The sequence below is a fragment of the Physeter macrocephalus genome, chromosome 21, assembly GCF_002837175.3.
Source record: "Physeter macrocephalus isolate SW-GA chromosome 21, ASM283717v5, whole genome shotgun sequence".
Taxonomy (NCBI): domain Eukaryota; kingdom Metazoa; phylum Chordata; class Mammalia; order Artiodactyla; family Physeteridae; genus Physeter; species Physeter macrocephalus.
Window position 1 is genome coordinate 56,533,476 of NC_041234.1, and position 10,716 is coordinate 56,544,191.

At 32.5% G+C, this 10,716-nt stretch overlaps 1 protein-coding gene across 1 annotated transcript in view; it reads left to right on the top strand.

The window, feature by feature from the left end:
- Positions 1–10,129, top strand: part of LOC112066431 (sodium/hydrogen exchanger 2-like) — a 44,975-nt gene extending 34,846 nt beyond the window's left edge. The window contains 5 exon segments of the mRNA XM_055081591.1: positions 374–460; positions 2,789–2,859; positions 6,293–6,457; positions 9,780–9,891; positions 10,097–10,129. Of these exon segments, the coding sequence (XP_054937566.1) occupies positions 374–460; positions 2,789–2,859; positions 6,293–6,457; positions 9,780–9,891; positions 10,097–10,129 (468 nt within the window).
- The last annotated feature ends 587 nt before the right edge of the window (positions 10,130–10,716 follow it).

Here is a 10,716-nt window from a genome sequence, read left to right on the forward strand (position 1 = left end):
GAAAATCTCTTGCAGCACTTTGGCTCTGTGATTTGACTACTTTCTGTTTTTGAAATATAGTGGTAGATTTTTTTTTTAGGATTCATTAAATGACCCACATATTTGTAAACAATACATATATATATTCCCTATTGATCTTTGTGAGAGAAAACCACAGCACGTCTCTCTGGTGTTAGACCAATGTTCCCTCTGAATTTTAAGAGAATATTCTAAATTTCTGTCATGGCCAGATTAAGAGATATGTGCATATGCACGCACACATAGACACACAGACACACAAACATACATACACACACAGACACACACACCAGGGAAATATTCAAGCACTAATTTCATATGAAAGAAATTCAGCTTTCTGTTTTACATTTTGTAGGGGATAACCATTCATCCTCTTGTTGACTTATTAGATGTGACTAGAAGAGAGACCTCTCCAACTGTGAGCAAACAAATTTTCATTCGGGTAAGATGTCTATACATCAAGTAGGTCATTTTGTCGACTGGAACTAACCGTTGTATATTAGGTCCTTACATGTTAGGTCTTCTTATACTTGAATTTCTCTAATAAAAGGAGACATGATTTTATGAATTCTGAACAGGTATTTGTTATATTGTGACAATCTGTAATTTGAAAATCAATAAGTCGTTCTTCTGGTAAAAGATAAGAACAATGGAAGTCTGAATTCTAGCATTTGCTCTGTTAATATCCAGCTTCCCTCATTATCTTAGAAAAGTCTTTTAACTTATTTGTGACCTTGGTTTCCTAATCAGTAAATTTAAATGGCTGTTTAAATGATCTTTAAAGTCCTATCCAGGTTGAATAATAATAATAATAATAATAATAATGAGTTATTTTACTTCAAATTATAACTGTTTTTGGTTTGTTTAACATATTAATTCTTAATACTAGACTATAACTTTCAGCACGTGTAATGGCTTTTTATACATAAAACACAAGTTTTATTAATAACTATGTGCCTAAGAATGTGTACGGATAAGCATGACTAATTCAACTTTTTATGTTCTTTTCTTCAAATTTTAATACTTGATTGCCCAATTTGTAAAAAAAAAACATATGTTGGGATTTTTATTATAATGGAATTACATTTTTAGGCTACTTTGGGGGGAAATCATATTTTTTACTGTATTATTTCTACCATATGGATGACTTTTAATGACTGTATAATATATATTATATTGATAAGACATAATTTAATTTATTTAACCAATTTATAGGATGGAGTCAAACTTTATTTTCTTTTTTCCAACTTTTTATTTTAAAAATGTCAAGGATACAGATTTCAAAGATAGTTCAATGAATATGTATATACCCTCTACCTGGATTCAGTGTAACCTTTGCCATCTTTGCTTTACCACTCTCTGTCTATATATGTATATGTTATTATTGTCATTTGCTGAATCATTTGAGATTAAGTTGTAGACAGCTGACTATTCACTGCTAAATATTTCAGCATGTATAAATATTTCCTAAGTAAAAGGACATTCTAATACATAATCACAATTTTTTATCAAATTCAGAGAGTTTAAAACTGAAACAATAGTGTAATCTAACTCCATATTCAAAATTTTTCCAAGTGTCCCAATAAAGTTTTTATGTTTGTTTGTTTTGCGGTATGTGGGCTTCTCACTGTTGTGGTCTCTCCCGTTTCAGAGCACAGGCTCCGGACGTGCAGGCTCAGCGGCCATGGCCCACAGGCCCAGCTGCTCCACGGCATGTGGGATCTTCCTGGACCGGGGCACGAACCCGTGTCCCCTGCATCGGCAGGCAGACTCTCAACCACTGCGCCACCAGGGAAGCCCCCAATAATGTTTTTATAGCACTTTTCTCCTGATCTAGTATCATACATTGCATTTAGTTGTCATATCTTTTTAGTTACCTTTAATCTAAAACTATTTTTCAGCATTTTGTTGTTTTTTATGACACTGGCATTTTTTGAAAAGTGCATGAAGTTACTTTGTAGAATATCACTCAAATTGGGTTTATTATTTCCTCATACATATATTCAGGTTATTTTTGTGATGTTATGTCAAATTAAACTTTTAATCTTAGTATTTAAAGTCCTTTGTTAACTATTTTCTCTTCCCCACCCTTGACCTACATCTATCCAACCTTCTTTTTCTCATAAATCTCTTATATAGTTCCTTGTTTTCTCCCGTACATTTTACTCACAATGTTCCCATTACATAGAATGATTTATTTTTTCCATATGTAACCCCATTTCTTCAGGGCCAGCTCACAATGCACATTTTCATATAAGCCTTCTCTAACTCCATCTTTTTCCATTTCTTTCCTAAATGTTCCCTTTCTTGTTGCATTTATACATGTACACATGCCAAGTTTGAACTGTATTATCATGCATGTGTTTTGATCCCTGTCCACTTCTTTAAGTCTTGCCTCTTCAATTTGTTTCTATGTTCTTCAAAGGCAGGGGCCATGCCTTTTACTACTTTTATGTCTTTCATTTTACCAGGCCCAGATTTTTGGTAGATGAATGAATCTATCATATGATACTGATTTATATGTGCACTTTCAATTTTAAAAGGAGTGTCTCCAATGCTTATACTAGAATTACTGCAAATATTCTTACATATAAATATAGATGCTCCTTTTTATGCTTACCCTGAAAAGAACTTAAGATTAAAAAAATAAGCAAGTGGGATGAAATCAACAATTTTGAAGACACTTTTGAGGGATTCTTTTATTTGGTAGTAATTGACCAAGTTCCTCATGCATACTGTATATTTAGACATATGTTTTCTCCTATTGCAGTTATTTGATAATTTGCTGGCTGGCATAGAAGACATATCGGGACACTGGGGACAATATTACTGGAAAGACAAGTGAGAATTTGCCAAAAGTATGCTTATGTACATGTATAGAAAAGTGGAAGTGAGCCTGTATCTCTTTCTGTATGTTTCTCTTGGGTAAAATTGAGATTTATTCATCCACATGTTATAAAAAAGATGACAGCTAAAAAACAAAGACAAAGATCTTTCTTTTTCTTTTTATCATGAAGGACATAACTGATGCCAAGTCCAGACCCCAAAACTAAATTGTGTGCCATAAAATTCTCAGACCTCCCTTTTATGGGGGTAGGGGATATTATGCCCAGTTCCAGAGAAAGGGATTTTACATCAGATCATGTTACTATCCTAATTAAAGTTTCTATTATCTTGTCACTTAAAAAATATCCACACTTTTTACCTCAGTTTACAAATCTGGCTACTGTTAGATTTCCTTCCACATCTCATTCTGTTCTCTCTGCCACATACTACACTGTAGCCATGTTGTCCTTCCTAACACATTAAGTTCAGCACATTTCTAACTTAAAGCCTTTATGTAACGTTCCGTCTGTCTGGAATGCTCTTCTGTCTGATCTTTGCATGCCTAGTACCTTCATGTCATTTAAGCCTTGACTAAACTTTCATTTCCTCAAAGAGTTCTTCCCTTAATACTCAATCATTCTCTATTATATCAATGTACTGTAATTATCTGAATAACATATAACTCTCTAATATTTTAATGTCATCTTGTTTATTAAATAAAATTTTATTTTAATTTGAAAAAATATAATTCATATAAATATATCATTATTCTTATTGTATGTTTCTCTCCAACTAAAATGTAAGTGGCAAAAGGGCAGAGACCTTCTCTGCACTAAGTTCTGTAACTGCAGCACTTAGAAAAGTTCCTTCCACATAATAAGTACCCAAGCAATATTTTTGAATGAATGACTAAATGAATTATAAAAGGGATATTTTTAATGTTGATATTAAATTTAGTCCTAGATTTTAAATCCAAATGTTTAAACTATTCTAAATTATGATCTATTCCTAAGTGCCCTGGTAGCAACCCTTATTAAATCTGCTGCTTCAGTCTAGATTCCTTGAAGGAGCTGTGTAAAACAACAGATACGGTTTTGTTTTTTTTTAACATCTTTATTGGAGTATAATTGCTTTACAATGGAGTGTTAGTTTCTGCTTTATAACAAAGTGAATCAGTTATACATATACACATGTTCCCATTTCTCTTCCCTCCTGCATCTCCCTCCCTCCCACCCTCCCTATCCCACCACTCTAGGTGGTCACAAAGCACCAAGCTGGTCTCCCTGTGCTATGTGGCTGCTTCCTACTAGCTATCCACTTTATGCTTGGCAGATACGGTTTTAGCAGCAAACCCTTGGCACAAGCGGTAAGGTTGACACTTTGTCAACATCCTTTTATGCCACCATCCAGGAAAGATGTTTTCTAAGATGAAGTTAATGTCAGAGAACCAAGAGAAATTATAATAGTGGTCACCCCCAAAGCCAGTTTATTTTAAACTCTGATAAAGATTAATTTACCCTTCTTATAAATGCAAAAGATCTAACAAAAGTCGGTCTTTTCCACATGTTTGATTTGGATGTTTGTTTTTGATCACAGAGAAGGGATGTAAACCATGAATTGGACTATTTACACTTATTGTCTTGTCCTTCCTGATAATTCAAACGGCCAAACAATTAAATATTTTTTACAATAAACAGTTTGAGCTAATTACTTGGCTTTCTGTTTATGTTCCATGTGGTTTTATGCAGTGACTTTTGTCTGTGGAAGAGCTACACGCACAGACTTTGAAAACTTCATGAAGAATCTAGGGGCAAGACAGGAATAAAGACACAGACCTACTAGAGAATGGACTTGAGGATATGGGGAGGGGAAAGGGTAAGCTGGGACAAAGTGAGAGAGTGGCATGGACATATATACAGTACCAAATGTAAAATAGGTAGCTAGTGGGAAGCAGCCACATAGCACAGGGAGATCAGCTTGGTGCTTTGTGACCACCTAGAGTGGTGGAATAGGGAGGGCGGGAGAGAGGGAAACGCAAGAGGGAAGAGATATGGGGATATATGTATATGTATAACTGATTCACTTTGTTATAAAGCAGAAACTAACACACCATTGTAAAACAATTATACTCCAATAAAGATGTTTAAAAAAAAACCTTCATGGTTACATAGATTTGGGTCATCTCCTTCTCTTCTTCTTCCCTTTGCTCTCACCGATTCTCACAAATATCCTCTTCCTCTAAAATAGCATCTCTACCAAGGTCTATAAATTTCTGGGTCCGAATTTTTTCATTGATAAAAATTGCTATTTAACATTCTACAGGTTTTTTGTTTGGTTTTTCTGATACTGCCACCTATTGTCTTCCTGAGCCAACTTCAGGTTGACAACTTGAGCATAGAATCAAGGTGACCTTAGACTCCTGGAGCATCAGAAAGTGCCTTTTTTTTTTTTTGAATGTAATACAGTTTACTTTTCCCTTTATAGAAGTAAAATATGATTTGTTTTTTTAAATGTTAAAAATGCAGAAAAGTAGAAAATATCATCTTATTCTTAAGTAACAATCACTTGGTATACTTCCCAGTCTTTTTCCTATGCTTATTTTTTTATTATTATGCTCATGCCATATATATAATTTTGCTTTTCTTTTTCACTTAGAATAGTTACACACATTTTGACGAATTCTTAAAACTCTTAATGAAAATCATTTTAAATGGTTTTAAAATATTTCCTGACATGAAGGAATTGTAGTGCACTTAAAACCACTTTTTACTGTTAGGCATTATGAGTGTTTCCAATTTTTCTGTTTTTATAGAATAAGAGTGCAGAGAAAGTGCCTTTTAATTTGTAAACATTTGAAAAAGAAGTAGACCTCAGGAAATTATTCAAGATTATGGTGAATGTTTTTTAAAATATGAACTTATTGACCATAAATTTATATTTAGTTGAACATTTTCACTCAGGTGTTGTGAAACTGTGGTTTAACATGATTTATTTTTCATTTTGTGAGTTTACTGTGTGAGTTTAAATTCAGATTCCCTAAGCAAACATTTAACATAGTTGTTCTATTCCTTTTCCCATTCATTGAAATGAACTATATAAGCCCTCTTCCTTCAATGACCTTCGCTGAAATATAGAACCTACTTGGCCAATATTTCTGTCTTTGGTGCAAAAGTTTTATCTTCATAGTCTGTGTTTCCCTTGGCTTGGTTGACATTAATGGGATAAACCTAAAACTTCAATTTCCTAATAAAGACATATTTGAAATTAAGTAAAATTTTCTTATAAGTTATTTTCTCTTTACACCATAGATTATTTTTTCCATTTAAACAAAGCACATTTAGAATAAGCAGTTGATGAACCAGTTCTGGGACCTTCTAACTAGAGTATAAATACTGAATAAAATGGCAGTAATTTTTTGGAATTTTTATCTTATATGCTTCTTGAACAGACTGGAGTATTTCAACAGCAAGTATCTGCAGAAGATTTTGCTCAGATAATATGACCAGCCCAAATCAAGCATTGTGCTTCTTTATGAAAAGCTTGAAAGAAAACATGCCATTGAGCTAGCAGAAGCAGGCCAGTTAATATACACACCATCTAGTACATCTTTTCTGTAAGTGTGTGTGTGTGTGTGTGTGTGTGTATGTGTGCACACCCATGTGTTTGTGCATGTTTGTGTGTCTTCATTTGTTTAATGAGATATCACAAAAAAATTACAGAATTATTTAAAGTTCCTTCCCTTTCAAGCACAGTTGTCTTTCTTTGCATCACCTCCTGGGAAAATATGAAGAAAAACTTAGATAAAATGGAGAACATTTCTTTGAGTACCACAACCTGCATTGTTTAGCATACAGTGGTGAACAAAGCGTAATGAAATAAACTCTGTCTATGAAACTTAAATAAACTCTGTCTATGAAACTTTAGTTTCTAAAAGTTTAAAAAAGTTATCTATCTTCCAAGAAGTACGTTTGTATTTTTATTTCATTTAAAGACTCATGTCAGGTAAAATAATTTATCATTAGCTTTTGTTGATTAAGGACTGAACTGAGTATTAAAATGTATTTAGTTTTTTTATTATTATTTTGCTGGGGAAAGTCAATAGACAAAAATATAATTTGGAGTTTTCCTTGATGTGAGTCTTCAGACAATTGTTAGGAGACGATTGTAGAGAGATCTTGGAAAGGGAAAATATAACAAAGGGAAAGTAATAAAGGAAGGAAAATATTACTATAAATAATTATTTACTGTATTTGGTGTTTGAGTAGGAATTGGTGTTTCCTGCATCATGAGAGTTTGAGGCAGAGAGGTTCTTTTTATTAAATTTTTATAGAATTTAAAAACTCCTTCCAGAATAATTTGTTTTGACAGGTATGAGGTAACTGTAGTTGTGTATTTAGCCTATGACAAAAGGAATAACTAACTTATGCTTGGATTCATCATTCTCAACCAGCAAGTGCTTGATTTGACAGGAATACATTTCACCAGCGGATAACTCATTTCTCTATTCTACATTCAGAAGTCAAGGCCTCAAAGTTTAGCCATTGTTTAATAGTAATTAGCTAGAACACTATTGCAGCCCTTAGATATATATGGTATGTGTTGACATGGAACTATATCCAGGACACAATGTTGATTAGAATAAGAAGGTTGAAAAATAGAAAGTATAGCATGATCATTTTTTGTAGAAAATATAATTTATATACCTCCATCTGTATATGTGCATAAAAATTCTAAAAATGTATACACCAAGAGTTAATTGTAATTGTCTCTAAATAATGACTTGAGTTTTGTATTATCTTTATATTTTCATATATTTTTGGTGTATGTATATATTAATTTTATAACCAGAAAAAAAGTAAAGGTATCCAGGAAAGGAAATTCAAAAGCAAAAGCAAAGCAGAACTTAAGGTAAAAAAAAAAAAAAAATCCCAAACTCCACAGTTGAAGAATGCGAATCCTCTGGGTTCCAAACAATTGACTAAAGTTAAGGGATGCCTTTTCAAGAATAAGTTAGCAAATATACACTGGAATAGGATATCAAAATATAGTACAAAATAATTTTGTTTTAAAAGATTATTAATTAGAACATAATTTTTTTTAATTGTTGAGTTTTTGACTTGCCTTTTTAAAGTGAACTGCACCAGATGACCTCCTGAAGTATTTTCTGCTATAAAGTATTTCTGCTATTAGCTGGATCTTCTGTATCAGGTAAGGGTATACTGGCTACAGAGAAGGACAGATAGATGGGTAACAATTTTATGCTGTAAGTCCTTGAATAGAGTAGGCTTTGGACCTATTTAGGAATGCTAGTAATTTTTTATTAAGCCAGGTATATGTAATCAAAACAAAGTTGAGAGCTAAGTATAAATTTGATATATTTGAGTTATATATATAGCAATTCTGATTAATTCAGGACCCTAAATGTGAATTTCATTTAATGTAAATCACACAAACTGGCTTTCATCATTGTCTGAAATGACCACAGAAATATTGACATTTCCCTTTTCTGTAATAGTATAAATCTGGCATTAATATTAGGATAAGAAGTATGCTAAATATTTAGGAATTTAGAAGCCTTTATTAATGATAATATGTCAGAATTTGGATGGAGACTAAGCTTTAATTGCATAATTATCATAAAAATATTGTTGTAGGCTTGTATATATAGGAAAAATCTCAAGCCACTTCATGCCCATTAGGATGGCTATTTAAAAATAAATAAATAAATAAACAGAAAGTAGCAAGTGTTGGCCAGATTGTGCTGAAATTGGAACACTTGTACATTCCTGTTGGGGATGTAAAATGGTGCAGCTGCTATGGAAGATGATACAGTGATTCCTCAAAAAAATTAAACATAGAATTACCATATGATCTAGCAATTCCACTTCTGGGTATTTACCCAAAAGATGTGAAAGCAGAGACTTGAACAGATGTTTGTACACCCTCGTTCATAGCAGCATTATTTACAGTAGGCAAAATGTAGAAGTGACCTAAGTGGATATTGACAAATAGATAAACAAAATGTGGTATATGCATACAATGGGATGTTATTCAACCTTAAAAAGGAAATAAATTTTAACAATGCTACAACATGGATGAACCTCAAAGACATTGTGCTAAGTGAAATAAGCCAGTTACAGAAAGATAAATACTGTATGATTCCACTTATATGAGGTACCTAAAATAGGTAAATTCATAGACTGAGACCAGAATGGTGGTTTCCAAGGCTAGGGGAAGGTGAGAATCAGGAGTTATAATTTAATGGGTACAGTTTCATTTGGGGAAGATGAAAAATTTCTAATGATGGATGGTGATGATGGTTGCAGAAAACTGTGAATATATTAAATGCTACTGAACTGTACCTTTAAAAATGCTTAAAATGAAAAAAGTAAAAGAAACATCTCAAAAGCCATTTGAAATGCTAGTATGAAACAACATAATTCTGATGCCTGGTTTCAGTCATCATAGTTAAATTGATTTGCCATTTTCCATGCATAATGATTGAATAAGTACTTTAACTTAAATTTCAACAGGTATTCAATCTATAACTTTATTAAAGCCATTTTGAGGAAGTACTATCAATACTGTATAAATACTTATTTAGTTGTATATAGAGTAAACAGAGGTATGGATTGTAAAAGTTTTAGTACTCAAAAAGAGAACTGTCCTTTGAAATATTTTTAGCCCAGTGTTGAGATAAGTGGACTTAAAGGTAGAAATTCCCTGAATGTCTGAATTTGCTACCCTTAAAGTTCAGATTTCTTCTTTACAATGAGCCTTTCTCCACTCCTCCTTCTCCACTCCACCTTCAATTAGCCTTTCAGACCACCTTCGTAATGCATCTATTGATAGTTTGGCTTTCATGAATTCATTTATGGAATTTGTATATTTATGTGTTGCATGCATATAATAAATCCAGGTACATTTTTTTGCAGCCACAGTCATGGAACAGCCAAGTCAGCCCCATCCCCAACGCCTCTGGATCAAGATCTTATGGATAATATTCAAGAAATACTGACCACAAACCTTTATAAAATCAAAGGAGTTGTAAGATCTTTTTCAGTACATACTACTTTGTCACACAAATGGAATAAATCTATATTCTTTTCATTTTATAGTTCCAAATGAAACTTGCCTCCATATATGTCACAGAAATATTAGCAGGGTAAACGAAATGACAGGTCAGTGTTTAAGTCACATTCCAACTTTTATTCATAGGAAAGTGCTTTAACATTTTCTGTTTAATTGCCAGTGCAGTGCATTACATGATGTCCAAGAGCCCTAAGAGATGATGGCATTTTTTAAGTATACTTATTTTTTTACAGTAAACCCTATTCTATTTAGCATATTACAAAAATGGGGTATTTTAGTTAGCAAATTACTTTTGGTTACTAGAGAGCTGTCAAATTCCAAATTTTAAAAAATTTAGACATGATAAAATAGAACTAATACATCTAGATTGAGAGTATGTAATATTTCTTGAATAATTCAGAAATCTGAAAATTTCTAAGCACATTAAAATCCTATCTTTTTTCCTTATTCAATGAAAAAAAATCTTGTCTGCAGATCAGTATGTGCAATCTCATTTTGAAATGTAAAAGTTGGCTTTTAGGTTATAAACAGCCCAATTTAAACTTGTATATTTTTAAGTCATTGCTGTTAAAACAATTTTTTGCCTGTGTGCATTTTGCAACCCTGTAAAAGAAATGTAATGGAAATGCCAGTTAACATAAATGTCAAAATCATTCTGTTTAATAGTATGCTGGATAACAGAGTTACTGTGTGGTGGACAGTCTTAGAGAATAAAGCTCAATAGATATGAAAAGCACTTTGAGCTCTTGAGGAAAAAGCTGAAAAATAATTAGAGCAATA